Source organism: Hippoglossus hippoglossus, chromosome 17 (assembly GCF_009819705.1).
Source record: "Hippoglossus hippoglossus isolate fHipHip1 chromosome 17, fHipHip1.pri, whole genome shotgun sequence".
NCBI classification, from domain to species: domain Eukaryota; kingdom Metazoa; phylum Chordata; class Actinopteri; order Pleuronectiformes; family Pleuronectidae; genus Hippoglossus; species Hippoglossus hippoglossus.
Genome location: NC_047167.1, coordinates 21,253,750 through 21,272,765, shown reverse-complemented (window position 1 = coordinate 21,272,765; position 19,016 = coordinate 21,253,750). Strand labels below are relative to the sequence as shown.

General features: G+C 46.9%; 1 protein-coding gene and 1 non-coding gene across 3 annotated transcripts in view; both read left to right on the top strand.

The window, feature by feature from the left end:
- The first annotated feature begins 744 nt into the window (after positions 1-744).
- On the top strand, positions 745-818 carry trnar-ucu. The gene has a single exon. It is a non-coding gene; the product is annotated as a tRNA-Arg (tRNA).
- Positions 819-2,658: 1,840 nt separating this feature from the next.
- cadm3 (cell adhesion molecule 3) overlaps positions 2,659-19,016 on the top strand; it is an 81,006-nt gene continuing 64,648 nt past the window's right edge. Inside the window, exons 1-2 of one of the 2 annotated variants that reach the window (XM_034614002.1) lie at positions 2,659-2,942; positions 4,436-4,593. In XM_034614002.1, coding sequence (XP_034469893.1) covers positions 4,503-4,593 — 91 coding nt within the window. In that variant the 5' untranslated portion in view covers positions 2,659-2,942; positions 4,436-4,502. The remainder of the gene's footprint in view (positions 2,943-4,435; positions 4,594-19,016) is intronic. The other variant, XM_034614001.1, reaches the window with a different exon arrangement.

Below are 19,016 nucleotides of genomic sequence, written 5' to 3'. Positions count from 1 at the left end.
AGCTGATCAATCACCCTGCAGTGTGCTGCTGTGATTGACAAGCAAGAGCCAGACCGCCGCTCGGTGGAAAACTGTATTTATGAAACCAAGTCTGTGGAAACTCTGGCAACAGAATATATATATATATTTTATTTTATATATATAAGTATTTTATCCCGCGTGCGATCAGCATTCTTAACTAATGACTGCTGGTTTAATTGTGTTTAATTGTGGCACCCTAACTGCTTCTCAACAGTTTTTTTATAGTGACTGTTGAATTTTAACCCACAGAAATTAAAGTGCTATTTTAATTTGAATGTATTGCCTTCCCATGTATTTGTCTGATTTGAAGTTGTACTGGTCAGCAGGTACATTCAAATTCTATTCTAAATACAGTATCTAGTGAAAAGGAGATGTGATAAAAACGTGGGCTGTTCACTGGGGGAGCGCTGTGCTTCAAAGCTATCGATGCATTTACCATGTTAGATGTTCCATCCTTTGCTTTTGCCCTGATAATATCACCATCGTGATGTTTTGATGAGATAACCTAAGTGAAAGCAATGGGCTGGAGAGATGGGGGGTGGGATGTGTCTCCCGTGACGCACATGGGGGCTGATGATTAAGGTGGAGACAGCACCCCCTACCGGGCGGCAGGGTAATTCTTTCCCCAGGCCTGTGGTCCTGATGCTGAGGGATGCTGAGGATGCTGAGCAGGGCTGGGAGGAGGAGTGTAAAGAAGCTTTTGATCACAGAACGCGTCGCTGGGTCTCTGTGGCGCAATGGAATAGCGCGCTGGACTTCTAATCCAGAGGCTCCGGGTTCGAGTCCCGGCAGAGATGTGATTACAAAGTGTGTCGCCTTTTGGATGAGAGGAAAAGGAGTGATGGAGTAAAGAGGAGATGATTTTGCAGCCTGGCCAAGCAGCCTGTGTCACAAGGCTGCTCATGAGAGGAGGAGTAGAAGGATGGATGGATGGATGGAAGGAAAGAAGGATAAAAGGCTGTGAGGTCCACACGGCCACAGTGCACGTGACTGAATTGTCACGGAGATTTCACATGCACGAGCCTTTTCAGCGCGCAAAGGTCAGCGCTTTAATATGCAGATTTCCAACGAGCACAAAGCCTGAGAGCAGAGCAGGAGCAGACCTCCGCTGGAGCGCGGTGCAGACACCTCCACTCATTTAAAAAGCGCAGCTAAAGCTTCTAAATAACGCAGCTCCAATAACAAAACCTTTAAAGCCCCTTTTCTGTCCTCGTAACATGTGTTTAACGGCGCCAGATGCCGCGTTCCCATTCTCCCATTTGGTGTAGGGACAGAGGGGGAGATAAAGACCTCGGATTACTTGGGACATAAATGACTCAGTGCCAGAAAATGGTGTCGTCTCAACATTTTTGTGTGTGCATGCAGATTTTGCTTTGAATTATGGACTCTAACTACAGTGTGGCGGTGCGAAGGGGGAGACTTGCAGGAGTGTGTTTTTTAATTTGGTTGCATGCGGGGACCTTGCTGGAATCATTTCAAGGACCCCTGAAGGTGCACTTCAGTTTCTGCCTTGGAAGAAATCCACATTGCCCCTTCAACACATCCATAGAGGCCCACAGCAGCAGCAGCAGCACTGGGCCTGTTTACGTTCTCCAAGTGTGGGAATCAGCTGCTTGCTTGAAGATCTCTCCGGTCCGACCTCCTCCTGGCTCCCCATGGCTTCCACCACCCCCAGTTTTCAGTTTGTCACTGCCGCCACCAGTGATTGGGCTGTCGTGCGGCTGCCGCCATCCATGTTTAACCCCATCATGCCTCCCCACACACAGACCTAATCCGCCAGTAAAACTAATCCCTAATCCTCTCTGGCAAGTTGAACCTCCCTCCCCCCCTTCTCCCTCCCGCAGATCCTCCTTCCCAAACGGGCCCGACGCATGAAAACATCAACTGTAGGGACAATTCCCGAGATGGAGTTTAAGAGTATTTGCAAAACTGGCCATTCAGAGGGGTATAAACATCATCACGCTCAGACATTACGAGGGTTATTATACAATTTTTGAGGCGATAAAAAAGCTAAAGAAAGACGCAATAAAAGGCACAGGCAGCAGGATGCACTGAGACAGATCTCCACAAGGCCAAGGACTCGGCATTATCATTACCACACTGCAAATGATCAGGCCTACGGGAAGCAGCGCTGGGCCTCACTGTAAGATAGGAATAATAGCTCAGTAATATCGATGATAAGAAACATTAGAGGCCGACGAGAAGCGTGACTATCAACTTGGGGTGACCTCTGCTGCTGCTGCTGCTGCTGCTGCGTCTGGAGATAGAGCAGACACATTTTCCACATGTTGGGCCTGTGATTTTGGAAAAAAGGTGGATGTCCTGCTGCAGTGAGGAAGGACCACAGGAGCCAATCAGATCCCATCAAGCTGGATGAGGTCTGGGGGTTTACTCGCTGTGGAGTGTTACAGGGACGTTGGGATGATTTCTTTGTGGATAGTGAGATCACACTTTTATCTGCTCCATCTCCATGTTGTGCTCAGGCTGTAGGCCCCCTGCTCTGGCCCTGTTATCCCGGTGGTACGGGCCAAATCGTATTAAAATCCCCTCCCTCCCCTCCCCTCTTCTCCCCCCTCCCTCCCTCCCTCCCTCTCTCTCTCAGCCTTGTCCCCTCCCTCTCTCCCTCCCTCCCTCTCTCCTTTCAGACAGACTGTTTTTGCTGCAGTGAACGGTAGCCGTGGAGAGGGAGCGAGAGAGAGATAGAGATACAAACAGAGTGAGAGAGAGAGAGAGAGAGGAGGACAAAAAGGAAAGAACAACAAGGAGTCGAGTGAAGGAACAAGGAGATCAAATAAAAGAAAAGTCGATAACAGCAGATTGCGAGGAGGCTCCGGACAAGCTGCGCATCAGAGGAGGCACCTCACCGAGGACCTTACCGGAGCCCAGCGAACAAAACCGGACACCGGAGGCGGAATATAACGGTGTGTGTGTGTGCGCGAGTGTGCGTGTGGCTGTTGCCGTGCATTGCTTTGCAGTTTGTGTTATTGTCCGGGGTTAGTGAGTGTGTGTGTGTGTGTGTGGAGACACCTGTCAGTGCTGACGCTTTTCAGTCTCCAGGAATGTGTCTGTGCGCGCACTCTTGGTTTATGACTGTGTGTGTGTGTGTGTGTGTGTGTGTTTGTGTGCGTAATCCGTGATGCCAGCCCGAACCCATAGAGAGAGAGCTGCGTAATCCCTGTGTGTGTCTTATAATTTACTCTGGATATGCGTTTGGTTGTGGGGCTGCGCGTTCTGCCCCCTCTCCTCTCCCAGCTCCGGTGGCTGGGCTGCGGTGTGCAGCAGAAGGAGCAGCAGCAGGAGCAGCCTCCTCCTCCTCCTCCTCCTCTTCTCCCCCTCCAGCCTCCACAAGAGTCTCTAAATCTCATCCCGTCACTATCACATATTTCTGCAAGTGCCGGAGAAGGTGCGAGGGAGACGCGCTCCGAGCTGAGCCGGGGAACACGCATCCGGTGCCGCCGCGCTCCGACGCAGCGACGCAGGCTCCAACCACGAGCTGTTATTATTATTATTATTATTATCATTGTTGTCATTACGGTTATTATTCCCGTGCACGTTAGAGCATGGACGGGCAGGAACTTGTGTCCCCCCCTCAGCCCGTGATTATCTCTATTTCCCACGGATGCGTGCACTTGTTCTAGTTTTGTTTTCATTTTTTTTTTTTCTCCTTCGCCATCGCTGCTCCAACAGGAAAAAGGGCTGGAGCAACAATAAACACAGCCCCCACCCCACATCCCCTCCCAGTCCCCACCTCCCTGCCTCCCTCTCCCATCCCGTGCTCCCACCCGCCCCACTCCCCGCTCTGTCCCCGCCCTAACCGCGCGCCCGTCCCGCAGGCAACACTTCCATCCACCGCTCCCTCTCCGGGCCGACAATAAGGCAGATGGAGCGAGGGGCTCACCTCGGCGCAGGATACGGCTATTTTAAGGAATGTGCGTGAGAGAGAGAGAGGGGGGGGAGAAGGTGTGTGTGTGTGAGAAAGAGAGAGATAGAGGCTATTATGTCTGTGTATCCTCAGTGGACAGGTGCATCACTGCTGCTTTTGTCTTCTTTCCCTTCTCCTCCTCTGATCCTTCATTCTTCCTATGTGTGTAATCTCTACACTCCTTCACTCCACAAGCTTAGAACAAGAGTCACATGCACCTCACCCCCCCCTCCTCCTCCTCATTACCACCTTAACACCATCACCACCATCTTCTCTGCTGTTTGCCTCCATCACCCCCCCCCCCCTCAGTTCGTCTGTATGGTGTGACACAAGCAGATCGATAAACAGGCCTACCCATGGAGCAACGCGTGAGCCACGGGTGGGCCAAGCGTTTATTCAGCAGCAGCCAACCAATGGCAGGGGACGCAATTAGTGACCAGTGTGCATGTCCTGCTCCTCGTCCTAAATCCCTCCTCTGCTCTCCCCCTGCAGGTGACACTCCAGAGCCCCTCTGCCCTCCTGAGGATTCAGTGAGACAGGCGGATCTGTGCGCCCCGCCATGGCCTTCCCATCAGCCCCCTCCGCAGTATGGAGTGTCAGCTTATTGACAGTACTATTCGCAGCTGCGGTCCACAGCAACATTGTCTACGGTAAGCACCTCTCGCTCCCTCTCTCCGTCCATCCGCCTCCTATTCTCTCTCTATCTCGCTGTCGGTCCCCGGGCCCCTGACCTCCCCGACCCTCTCTTTCTCTCTCCGGCGGTGCCCCTTATCTGTTGACTTGAGGCTTTTTCGTTGTTTCCTGTTTTATGACAAGGGAATCACGGAGCCGTTAATAAGCACATGGGACACTCCCACCTTGCCCGGACCCCAGTGGAATTTCTGCCGTTGTTTTTGAGGAATGTGTGTGACTTGCACGTGGGCACAGGGCCACACACACACACTGCAGGGCCTCGCTGGTGTACCTCACTTGCCCTCTTCTCTTTCTCTCTGATACTTTCAGTCCCTTGGATACCTCCAACTAAGACCTACAAAAGCCCCCCCCCACACACACACACACACTCTCACACACTGGCACTTTTCTTTTCATGATCACCTGCTCAGCATCTCGGTCTTTACATGTGCACAGACTATATCTGTGTTCGAGCTCCATGCAGCATGGAGATAAGCTGTAAGCGTCTTGTACTTTCTCAAATAGCCACACAGGAGTGTGCACTTACTGAGCAGACACCTGACATGTGTCGCGGTTGAGCCGGTGATGAGTGGATGGAAAAGAGGATTTGATGAGGGAGGCAATATGTAATGATATCATCTCCGCTGTTGAGCGCCAAGTACACAGGGCAGCACTGTCCAATGTGCTCTTCCTATTACATAACAAGTGAATGGCGGACAGTAATGGAACCTTTAGAGGGCGAATTGTGCCGAAAGCGAAACGGAGCATCGCGATTGGCCCTTAATCCGTAGAAAATTGATTGACACAGGTAGCATCCTGTTGGCACTTCCCCATTACGGTTGTGATTTAATTGCGCTTGGCAAAGAACCACAAGATGATACAGCAGGTGGGAAGTCTTCTAATAGACATTCCCCCGATTTGCATTTGTAATGTATTCTCAGAGATTCCTTAGGTCCCTTTCCAAACCCACATGTTTTCACGAATCTGAATAAATCCGTGAGAACCCGCACGTGCATGGACACACATGCAAGCAAACCCACACACACACACACACACACACCACATTTACTGTACTACCACTTGATGTTTATCCACATCAGCTGTTTTCCACTTCCAGATGAATAATGCATCCTTGTGCTGCTGCGTGTTGGTGTATACGGTGTGGGGGAGTGGAGGACTTGTCAGTGTGAGCTCACAGTGGTCAGTGCAATAAAAAGTGTAAAACAATCCGGCTGTGCCAAGAATCTGGGATGAGGTCAGTGCTAAACAAATGCAAATAGAAGCCTGTCGAGGCCCTGAAAGCTGTTGAGGATGAGAAATGCACAAACAATCTCCAGATTGAGGTGCTGATGATGAAATATCAATCTCTCGTCAGAGTGCTGACCCCAGCCGTGTAGCTTGTCATTGAAACGCAGGCGGTGGTTTGTTATTTGGGTCCGCAAACGATTTTGGCTCGCATTCAGACACACGTCACATTTGATTAAGGTGTGCCTAGCAGGAGGCCTGACCATGCATGACCAATTCTTGCTTTGGTTTCACCTAAGCGCTGTTTAACATTATCATGTCAGTCAAGGAGAGTAATTAAGCCCGGGACGTCTGACAGTGTGTAAGAGATGAGAAAACACGTCAGAGAGGGAAGTTGAAAGGAGGAGGGCTGACTTTCACTCTGCATGTTGTTAACGTCTTTGTCTTTAAATTTTATCTCGAAGCTTCAAATATTAACTACGCTGAAATAAAACTAATAGAGATTCTGCAACGAAATAAAGCCAGTTTGAACCGGAATCCTCGGCCTGTTTTTTGCTGCACAGGAAGACGTAAATCCGACTCTAAATGCCCAGTTCCATCAGGAAAAGTACAGGAACTTGTCTTGTTGCCATTGGTTTAAGAAATACTGACAATTTATAGACTTCACTGACAAACAAGGGACTGAGCTGTTTTGGGACAAACTGCACAAAGAACACTGCCAGAAATCCAGCAGGCAGGAAACTATGGATATATAAATGAATCTTGTTATATAGTTTTCAGTCTTTTGAGAGATCTGGCAAGTAGTTGTGTCGCAGCTTGATGGGGGGGAAATATCGTGTGTTGTGCATTGTGTGGTCCATCGCTCACATCTGTTCGGATCCCTCTGATTGGGGTTGTTGTGACACAGCAGCCGAGCTGTTAAGTAGACGATGGAGTAGGGCGGGGTGGGCAGCGAGATAATGGCGTCATAATGGAGATCTCCGCGCTGAGAGGCCATGCAACAGAAGGGTCTACTTAGCATAAATTATTCAATGTTATGTATCAGAGAGAAGGGGAAAAAGCGATTAGCTCAGCGAATCAATGCGAGGGCAGATGAGCCATCAAAGAGCGGAGGACGGCCCATCGTCGGGTCCACGGTGAATTCAAAACACGCAGTCTCATCATCACAGGGGGAAACGAGACGAAGAGCTGCCCTCATGAGATACTGGGGCTGATTATGATGCAGTAACCAACAGGCTGCATGTCACGTCTGTTTACATTCCTGAGGTCCTCAGCTGCCTCGTCTTCATTGATGTATGTTCCAGTCAGAGAGAGGACAGCGCTAACTCTGTATTTTTCAGGGATTTATCTGTGACCAGGCTTCCTTAGAGCAAGTGAACGAATCGGGGAGACACTAATTGCACGCCATTTGACATATCCATTTCCACAGCTGGATGTGCAGCCATGCACTGCGGATGAAAAGTGCCTCTCAGAAGGGCACAGATTAGGCATGCAATTGGCCGGCTGTGCCCTGGTTCTGTACAGCTGACCCAGTTACCTCGGGGGGCCGCTGTGGAGAGTGGAGGGTCCGTCTGCCGGGGCACTGTGTACAAGTGGAGCAGCGTGCAGTGGCCTCCCATCAGCCACCTGGCCCTCCGCTCCATGGCAGCCTGATCCCAGCCCCCAGGAGAATGTTTGCTTTCGTGACAAGAAACACGCCTAATAGTTTATTTACCTCAACGAGTTCTGCTGGTCAGAACAACCCAAGGAAGCCCGAAGCCTCCAGCTGAGGCCAGTAATGAAATAAGGATTAAAGGATGGGAGCAGTGTGGACCTGTCGTAGTGTGTGTAAGATTTACAGGTGGGAGGGCGCCGCATGTGTGTGTGGATCACTTTATCCTGCCACAAAATGGGCTCCTTTCCCCCTTCGACCAGATATTTCTCGCTGGCCCGATGCCCACTTCCTGTGTGTGCTGCTGTTGTTTACTGTGTAACTTCCTGTGTGCCAAGATGGGGGAACATTTGGCTAATACACAGTACGGCTAGCGTACAATAGCAGTAGGCGGTTTGGATGGGAGGCCTCTGCCTGTTAACAAGGCTGACTGATAAGCAGTGACTCATTAACAAGCCGAGGTACACAGAGCCTGGGGGAATTACCGCCTAGCCACTGTGACATTAATAAGAGGCCTAAGCTATTTTTCCATTTGGCTCTGCCGGCAGAGGGCTAAACCAGTGGTTTCCAATCTCGACCCTCACTATTTACTGGCTCCAGTGCTTTTCCATTTGTTTCAGCCACTGGGTTCCTGGTCTGATTGGAATGGGGACGATCAGTATTGTCAGTGTGGGCTGCAGGTAATGACATCTGCTGCATCGGTGGAAAACCAGACACCCCTCATTAGTTTTCTGCAGATTCATTCAGAAACATCTGTAGGGGGAGTCCAATTAATTCTACTCATACTGATCATGCCAATTAATTAGCAATATGTTTGTTTAACTGATAAAAAGACGTTGACATACACGAACATTCACCCAAGTTTTCAATCAACGAGGCTGGTGATGGTTCTGATACAATGTGGATTCAATTAGGCGTCTAAAACCAAGTCAACTGTCTCCCATCAGAATCACAAATCCAAAGCTACATTACTGCTATTGTCTTGTGGGTTTATTCTTCTTCTCTGATCCTAGAAGTGTTTTGTCGTCCAGATCATTTGCGATTATAAATTGAATCCTGATTGGTTGGCATTAGTTTGCAACAGATTCACATCTGGCAGAAAACCAATTATTTCTCCTGTTCATCATGGCGATTAATTAAGGCGCCGTGGCTGATTGATTAAACTCCCAACAAAGCTCTAACCATGAGCACTAGACCCCTGGGGAGGATTTGCATCACACATTATGCACAGCGCTGTGTCTTCATGCTATCTTCATATGCTGCGTAGACTGAAACATCACACATGCATCAGCAACAAGAGGAGCAATTCATGATTTGGGCCTAAATAAAGCAGAATTGAAATGCAGTGGCGAGCCGGAATCTGTGGATCTTAACGGCACCGGGAGCACCCAAACAATCGACCTCATCAATCCGAGGCAGATCTCATCCTCCCAGGCCCACTCAGTCAACCTGAGATTACATCAGAGCGGATCAATCTCGCTAACTCGCGTCATAATAACAGCAAACGCCATTTAGAGACCGAGAGAGAAAAAGAAGGGCTCTTGAGGTTTTCCAAAGCGGTATCACACTCTGCTTCCTCTCAGGTGCTCTTTAAAGACACATCACTCTGCAGCCACTTGGGGGGGGGGCCGAGACAATTAGGGGTCCCGCTTTTTTACAGAACTGTCAGCTACAAACCGTCACTTCGCAAAAGACATCACCGATTAAACAACCTCACAACAACAACAACAACTACGCCAGCCTTGGAATAAATTAATTCAACTCGTTGTCAACAACAAGAGCCCCTCGTATTTCGCTCCGCACTCAACTGGCTTTTCTTTTTGATCAGGTCCCTCACTCTCAACCACCCCCAACTCTACCCCCTCCTTTTTTTCTTCCGTTATCTGCTGGAATTCTCTGGTGGGTGTTTTAATTGATTGCTGTGGGGGTAGAAATCACCCATCCTGTCACCGGCGCACGGCTGGTCAGAGCGAGGGCTTCCTGGAAAGGTGTACGAGTTTGTTAAAGCCCATCACTGAGCCGTGAGAAACTCCAGCTATTACGGTGTGTCAGAAGACGGGAGTGCGTGGCTGTAAAGTGCAGCGTTTGTGAGTGCTGAGGGTTCTCCCCGAGCGCCGGAGCTCCACCAATGAAAGAGCAGAGGTTGCTCTTGTTTATTGGGTCTTTTTGATGATGCCATCACTTCGGCTGGTGGTGGAGTGTGTGTGTCTGAGGGGGCATCTTATCGCTGATACCACAACCATAAAGCCATTTTAATTCACTGGTGTGCCGTCTTGGGAATTCTCCCTGAAGTCTGGTTTCTGCTGAGGATAACACTGTCCACTCAGTCTCACTGAGCCTCTGACATTATACAGGCCCAGACAGAACCAATGCTGGAAATGCTCTGTGAAGCAGCTCTCCATATTATTACTTGCAATCCAACGCAAATGCAAAATTACTTCTATTGTTATCAAGCAAGATTATGCAAAAACAAATGCACAGATTACCACGATTCCGGGTGGAAAGATGTGATACGGGTCAGAGAAGAACCTCTTAGATTCTGGTATTGATTCATGAACTTTCACGTTCTTTAACATTGTGAGATGACATTTTTGCTGATTTCCCAGGGAATAATCAATGGATCTTAACAGTTAGTTTAGAGGACTGATATCTCTGAGTGTGTGCAGCTTGATTGAATTAAAGGTGACTGCAGGGCCTCGGTGCTGGTCCGTGCTCCACTGAGCTCCGTCCTATATACTGTGTTTATCCATATACACCTATTATTCCAGTCTTACTTGAAATGCCTCTGAACATTTACTTTTTTCGCATGCAGCCTCTGCGTCAGCAAAACTGACACACTCTGTCATTTCACTTACAACAAAAGCATAAATGGATGTTGCAAATAATTTGCGATAAACTTTTTAGCTGGCAGTAAATTGACTGCTGACTGGAGCAGAGTCGGGCGCTTCCGCCTCACCAGCTGATGCAGTGTCAGAGTGAGTCAGTCGTCAGCCTGACAGAGTCCTTGAGGCTGCGTCCTGTCTTGGCACCAAGGTTTTTGATGCCCTTAGCATTGATTCACTGATTAGAGTCAGTGCAATCGAACTGAGTGCTAGGTGCAACTTTGCAAGTTTAATTTGAGTAGTGTTACAAAATGTACTTTCTACTGTTTCTGTTTCAAGTTGATTTTGTGTTGAGGGGTTGGACGGCATCATTATTAAAGTTCTTCTCAGCAGACTTCATTGATGGTTCCACTGCACGGGCTGCACCACAATCACACTGTACAGTGCTGCTTGAATGCTCCCATATACATCCGCTATCAAAAAGCAGTCTGTATTATTGAAATGCCCTTTGCATTATACAGTACCTGGCATTTAGTGTATGTGTTTTCATCGTCATTTATGGCGGCTACTGTAATTGGATCAAATTCCTCATGCGTGCCGTGCGGAGCGTTGGGGAGGAAGTCGGGAGGCGGCATTATCAACAAGAACAACCATGACGGGTGTGGGATCATTAGACTTGATACTATAGAGCCTGGATTTACTTTTCATCCAAGTGGAAAAGGTCGTCTTTTATGAGTCTTTCCTGGAAGGCAACAAAAAATGATGACGTGTGGTTTTTTGCTGAAGTTTGCAGTTCTTGTAAATGCTGTGGGAGAAGGAGTGAGAGCGGATGGGACGGAGTGCGGCGCTGGAGACAGTGAGTGGAAGGGAAACTTTGCCCGGAGTTTGCACTTTTCTGCACTGTTTGCAGGTCGGGGGTTCACACTGCGTGGACGGAGCTCGCACTCGGCTCGGGTGTCATCACCTCTACAGGTGGCCAGTGATACACTTACTGCATTAGCATATGTTTTTCCCCAAGATATCATGCTTCTTGATAAAAGGTGTAAATGAGGTCAGGCTGCTGAATGGTAAATAGTCTGTTATCGTTCCTCGGCTCTGCCTTTGCACCCCCCCTGGTTCTTTCTGTGTGTGTGGTTCATTATGTGTCTCTGTCAGTGCCACAGCGTTGATAGATACTCATGTAATAAAATGGAAATCCTTTGTTTTGAATACTTCAACTGTACATGGTCGACTGCGGTAGATATCAGTTTCCTTTCAGGAGTTTCCTCTTCTCCCTTAAGTGGAACGTTTAAAGATTCCAAAACACCTTCGATTGAGCGAGCGGTGACATCCTCTTGTTTGCTTCCTCGTGGTTTCCCTGAGTTGTTGTGAGTGACACATGCTGTACATGTCTCCCTCCGAGAATATATTGCCTTTCCTTTAAACAGTAAATAAGGTGAAGAGATCAATCAAACAGTCGGCGTGACGCAGAACGAAGCCTCAGACTCCAGCGGACGGGTCGGCCAAGGCTTCCTTCCTGCACCTGGCACTTGACACTGATCAGGGTATGATGAACACATGATGAGTGGATGTAGCTTTTGACAACGGGGCCATCGCCGCGCGGCGTAACTCATCGCGACTGCGCCGGTTGAAGACAAAGGCACCAAATAGGCATCTCTAATCTCCCTGCTGAATGAATCCGAGACAAAGAGAGGAGGAACGCAGACATAGAGGCTTGGACACACATAGGATAAGCTGATTACCCGGGAAAAGGGAGGGAGGGCGAGGGAGACAGAGGCAGAAAGACAGAGGCCCGTACGTGAACAAGAGAAATCCATACAGTAAGGGAGCATGAGGGCAGCGAGAGGAGGAGGAGGAGGAGGGCTTTGGGAAGAGAGAAGCGAGCGCACACTAATGATGAGGTGCACAGAGCGGAGAGAGAGAAGAAACAACGCAGGGTGTGAGGGAGGAAGAAGAAAAAAGGTGAACGTTTAAAAGGGACGAGCCCTGCCACGCAAAGCATGCGATGGGGAAATGAAGAGGACGCATATTTGCCTGTGATATCATCCTTAGGAGCGTGACACAATCAAAAACAGGACATTATGCAAATGTGCGTCGGCTGCGGCAATATAATCGCCACCTGAGTCATTTCACCTGCGCTGCTCACTCGTCGCTATATATACAAACGGAATTACACCCAATCCAGGTGTACAGACTAAATATACAGCTAATTAAAATTAATGAGATTTACTCAGAAAAGAATATGCTTCTTTCCTAAGCTGCTTATCCCTGCATGAGCATCTACTACACACACACACACAGACACACAGACACACACGCACACACCTCATTTTGATTCACTCTCCTTCACTTCGTTTTCGCACACTCTGCTAGACAGACTATTATGAATCCTCGGGACGCTTGCACACACACAAACACTCAGTCTATCTGTCTGTCTTTCAGCCGTCGCACGGAGACTTAAACATGCTCCTTGCTCAATGAACACGCTGGCTCCTGACACACACACACACACACACACACACACACACACACACACACACACACACACACACACACACACACACACACACGTGCAAACAGAGGCCAACACTGTGAGAAATTCAGAAACAATTTTAGACAAACACACATAGCATATGTACATTTATGCATGAAGACATGCCCAAGAGTACACGGACACACACACAAACACACACATACACACACAAACATGTATTCAAATAGAGCTGTGGAGTCGCTCTAGTCTTTACTTAAAGAGAAATACACCTGTGTGCCAAGCTGTTGACTGTGTGTGTCTCTGCTTGTGTGTGTCTCTGCTTGTGTGTATGCATGAGTCTGTGTGTGTGTGTGTGTGTGTTTAGCCGGTCGGCCGCTGCAGTCATACTTATATCCTCCCCACACAGTTTAGTTTAGTCTTGCAAATGACACAGCTCGAATTAATCACACACTTTATGAACCGTGGAACTCTTGTGTCTCCACTGCAGAGGTAACTAAACCACTTGGCACCCAACAATTAACTTGTGTCTCACCCAACCTCGCAGGCATCCATACTATCGTGAAGAGTAGCTTACACATGCACTCGAGTGCACGTGCACGCTCCCCCCTCTTCGGTCTCTATCTTCCTTTCCCTCCTTCTGCCGCTTCATTTCTCAGCCTGGTGAGTACTTGAATGTCATTATGACTTTTGCTATCAAAAGCAAACAGCGGGGCTGGATGGAGGAGTGCATGCCAGACCTCCTGTTCTCCATGCTGAGAGTGTCGCAGCATGTCGAGTGCTCTTCTGATTATCCTGCTTGTTTTTAATGCCTCTTTTCAACAAATGGGACTTTTTTTTTCGATGGCAGATTTCTTGACGGGGCTCCTGACGCGCGGCTCCACTGGCCCACATGGTCTAGTTTCTGAATGAATATCTTTTTATTTACAGTTGCCTGCGTGAAGATGGCTTCATGTCTGCCAGCAGATTCGATTCCATTGGCGCAATGTATCAACAGACGGCACCAGTGAATGATATAATTGAGTTAATGAGCTACACGCCCCTTATCTGCTGTTCATTCACATGGGCAGCCCGAGGCGTGACGACTATCAGCCTCTTACACAGGCTACTGTATGTTTGATGAGTCCCTTGAAGGGAGAATTTGATAATGTAGTCGATGTTCCTCAAGGCAAACTGTTTTGATGTGTTAAGCAAAGAAGGAGTTTATCCTCTGCTTTTCTTTGTGTGTTCTCTTATTCTAGGATGAATTTTTAAATGTTATTGTAATTTATTTATTGCGGCTCAGTGTTCGGCTTCATGGAGCTATTTTCAGGTTGATATCTTCACAGGCAGGAGGGAGGGGGGGTGGGGGGGGGGGTGTACAGACCTGAACATGGGAGATGTCACGCTTGACTTTGTGACAGCGCTCTTGCGGCGCGCCGGGGAGAGCATCTTTTTGTTGTTGTTTGAAAGATTCGCTGACATTTTCTAGTTCCTGCCCCCCCCCCCCCTCAGGGGCTGAGAGAGTTGGCCCGGTTTCATCAACCTCCCGGTACAATGTCACAGAGGTTCTGTTTGAAGGTTGGGGAGAAAAGGACGGGTCATTGACGTCACGGGGTCAGTAGCCGGTGGCAACATGGCTGCGTGTTGACATTTCTCTGGACCGCTGTGTGTTACACCTCGATGGAGCAAATGCGAAAAACCATGGCAACCTGGAATGACCTGCCCCCCCCTGGTGCAGACTGTGAAAGGGTATTTTATTTTAAGGATTCAAGTAATAAGTCAAATGTAGAATTAAAGCCTGGAAAAATGTGTAACATTGGTTTAATTTGGTCTAAATAATGATTTCATCAGATGTTAAATGTTTTCAGTTAATATAGAAAACGTGGAAATCAAGGACATTTTCCAATGATTACTTAAAATATGAATTCAAAAGTCAAATGACAAGTCATCAAAGCAAATTGAATATATAAGCATTTTGAGCTTATACAGTATTTAGTCTTTCGGTGTATATGCTTAATAACTAGATAAGCCTCATTCTGGCTTTTCAATTCCAGTGATAAAATGATTACTTGTTTAAGATAAAACTATTTGGCAGCTATTTTGATAATCAAGTGATCTCTGAAATAATATTTCAAACGAAAAAATGGTTAATGTTTTTAAGTTTCAGCTTCACATGTGTGAGAATTATGCAAACTGAATATCTCTCGCTTTTTTAGTGTGGTTGAACAAAACAAGCAAATTTAACGATGTCACCAAAAGCAATGGGAAATCATGAAGGACATTTTTCACTATTCTCTGACGTTTTTTTACGAAACCAAAAGATTAATCAAAAGACTTATTATCAGATTAATGCTGGAAATAATCCTCACTTGTTCTTCACAGCTGTGGCCTTTTGCAAACGTGCACATCTCGAATCAAGTGAAGTGTTTTGAAGGAGTCAAGTTGAAAATAAGCCGCCGTCAAGTTTCACATTTCCTGTCTGCAGCTGTGGGTGAAACGGCACAATAACTGAAATGTCTCACGATCGAGCCCGGCAGCGACCGAGCGCTCTGTTAAAGTGTCCTTGGCTAAAACATGTAACTCCCCCAGTATCTGCTCTTTCATTGTGTTTGGCTTCGGATTAGAGCATCAGCTAAATGACCGGCGTGTTAAAAATGTGCAGTATTTCCATCTTCAGATATCCAATCATTTTTTATTTTTTACAGGCGGTTTCAGATTAGCCAGCATGTCATAAAACTGACTGGCACGTTTTCCCCTCAACAATAGACGTCTGTCCCAGTGTGTGTCGCCACAATGGCCAGTGGTTGCAGTGGATGTGCTCCCATAGTGAGGGAGTGGCAACAGAAGGGAGGAGGAGGAGGAGGAGGAGGATGTCTTTTGTTTTTTATTTATCCAATTTGGTTCGTCCACACTCAACCACTGCGATCACATTCCCTCTCAGAGCTGAGTCCCTTCACTTCCTCCAATCAACTGTTGCTCTGTTTAAAAAGCTTCACCTGAATCAAGTCTGACATTTTCAATTTCAATCAGGGAAAAATTCCACATCGAGGAACTATTTTCTCTGCAAGACTCTAACGGCAATTAAACCGTGTCAGGTCACTTGGTAACACATAGCAACGCTGACGGAGGAACTACTCAATTAGCTATTCCTTATTTAATATTCTCACACTGGGTTTATATTGTGTGGACACCCATGCTGAGACACGGGAACAGTCACACACAATTAAAAAAAGCCACGGTGGCTCTCATGAAGCCACTCACCGAGTCAAAATGTACATTTATTCATTATTATTCTGCCCTGCGTTGAAAACACACTGAAATAAAACCACTGGGACACCACTGAGATAAACAGTAATGATTCAGAGGGGCCACCGATGATCGACAGGACGATAAAGTATAAACCATTTACACGACAGTTTCAAACAAAAGTCACAAAACAACTTCGCCGTGTGAGAAAATCCATGAGAAACAAGAAATAGAACACTGATGCAACACCTGCCATTTGTCGGATGATTTCTCCCGAAGCGCCGCTGTACATTTTGGAGCACTGGTGGCCCGGGGGGGAATCCCCAACCATGACAGTGTTAGTGCAGAGATTTATCCACAGAGAGACGGAGCAATGCTGCAGATTTCATGCAAGATTTGGCTTATAAAGGCCACCAGAGGATGTCAGTCCTTTGGGAAACGGTCTTCTTTGCTCACTGGAATGACAGTGATGCTACCTGTGTGTGTGTCTGTGTGTGTGTGTGTGTCTGTGTGTGTGGATGATTTACTGTGCCTTGTTTGGGATAATGTAAGATTGTCATACCTACAGCGTTTAATCAAAATTGATGTCACCAACACATATTGATCATTCCAGCCCAACACACTTGACTTGAATGGGAACATCTGTCAAACGACGACACATTGAGTTACTGTGTTTCTGTCGATATCCAAGGTCTCACCTTCCTTCTCTGCTCCCGACCTTCAGACGCTGAACCAAAATAAAAATGTGAAAGGTACCTAGGTCCAAGATTCAGTCTATCTAAAATGTTTCTTTTAGATAGTTCAGAGTTTGGTTAGAAGTAGAAAAAGAAGCAGCTCCCAGGATTGCTTGCAGTCTTCTAGCCTTCACTCTTTAAAATGTTTCAATGATGAGGACTTTCATTTTGCTGGTAGTAATACTTTAGTTATTTTTCTCCATTCAAACGGATAAAGCTACTTTTTTGTTATCAGACTCACACATGACAAACTTATGTGTGACACAAAGCCTTTAGTTATCTCCCTGACTTAAAATGTGAAACCAAAACTAACCAGATCAAATGTAAACAAAGATGTAAACATTGGTCTGGGAGAAAAGTCCTCAGGGCCCAACAGGAAGTGTCATGGTCTTTAATTTATGATACCATGATCTGTACGAATGAGACTTGCCATAGTCAGAGAGTGTCTCAAAGTTGATGTCTTTAAAGACAAAAACCACACATGTGAACCTCCTGGTGGCGCTAGAAGAAAAAAGAGCGGGTCACCATAGTCCTCAGGAATCCTTCCCTCTGGAGCGATAGTGTCTGAACAAAGCTTCATAACCATCCGTCCAATAGCTGTTGAAATATTTCAGTCTGACCCAAAGAACTAAAACACTGTTCTCATAGAGCTGCGCTGTTAATGTGACTGAACAAGCAGGTGAATGAGAAGCCAAGACTATGAAAGCTCGTCAATCTGGAGGAACAACAACAACTGGGAATCCCACGATCATCCAATTAGACACAAATAAAACAAGTAACTGTGGAGAAGTTAAATCCTCGCTGCAGCAACATGAAGTCAGCGTCTCCTCCCCCTAAACGTCTTCTACCAGCTGTGTTGTAGTCGGGCTGTCAATCAGAGGAGCCCCTGTGTCCGAGCCAATTGACCGTCCACAAATTACCATTCGGAGCGGAACCCGGCTATAAATGCGATTGGGCTGGATTTGAGTCGGCTGTCCCGGCTTTGGATTTGAGCAGAATAGAGTCTGTCCTTTTTTTTATTTTTATTTTTTTGCCTCCGTGGTTTCAGGAAGCAAGATTAGATAGAGGTAGGGAGGGAAAGAGACTCACAAAGAGAGGGCGAGGAGCCGAGTCGGAGGGAAATAAGAGATACAGAGCGAGGGAGTGCGCACAGGTCTTTAAAAAATCACAAAAGTGTTAAAATAATTACAAATTTAAGGTCTTGGAAACGCTGAAAGTGTGTGAGAGGTCTTATTTTTCCACCGCTCTGCTCACCACCACCAGGATTAGCACTACAATAGGCTGGGTAATGTTTTATTCATCCTTTCTGCTTAAGTAAACAAAATTGGACGGCGTGTTCCTTTACAAATAATTTCATGTTGTCATTTTTATTTCACTGCCCGTTCATTATTGTAGAATTTTTTTTTTTTTATTAGCCGCGCTGAATGGCGAAGAAGTTGCTTTTGGCAGTTTTATAGCATTCTATTTGTGGCATTGTGAGATTTGTAAAACCTCTCCACAATTTGACAATAAAGTAATTACCATAAACAAATGACACTATTAGCGGTTGACGGTTGTCAGCCTCTGAGGGGCCTCCGTGCTGCGTTTTACACGCTGTCCTATCAAGTCTGGGTTTACTGCAAATCTGCCAGATTGCTTACAACACAAAGACAGTTTGCATTGGGGCATTAAAAACAAAACAAGTCTCATATCTTCTTTAACCGGTGATAATAAATACCTGTGGTGTAATGACACAAAACAGAAGTGTAGTGTTTCTGCAGCAGGGACAGAAATACACGATCCACCATGAGCAGTAGATGAGATTAACACAAGTATTGATTTTGACATACATATTGGTTTATTAACATATTGGTAACACATCATTTGGGTAACACTTCTTTCTGTGGAGCAACAATACATCACATTGAAGTCACACACACAACCACAGGCAGTCGATAGTGGTGCAGCACACTTTAGACCGTGCAATTTTCCCCCTGATGTAACAGAATGACTGCAACGCTCTCGATGCAGTGGGTCTGCTGTTGAAACCAGTGCAGCCTGTGCAGTTCCTCCAGCCTGCACAGCCTTTTCAATTTATTTATCTTATTTATTTGAACATTTCCCCTCTGTAATTTGCATAATGTGGGACCCATGTGTTTCCTGCCTCTCCTCCTTGTTGCCTCTCCTTCTCCGTTGAGCATTTTATTCTCTCAATGACTGAGGGAACTGAGCCAGAAGAAACAAGCTGTGA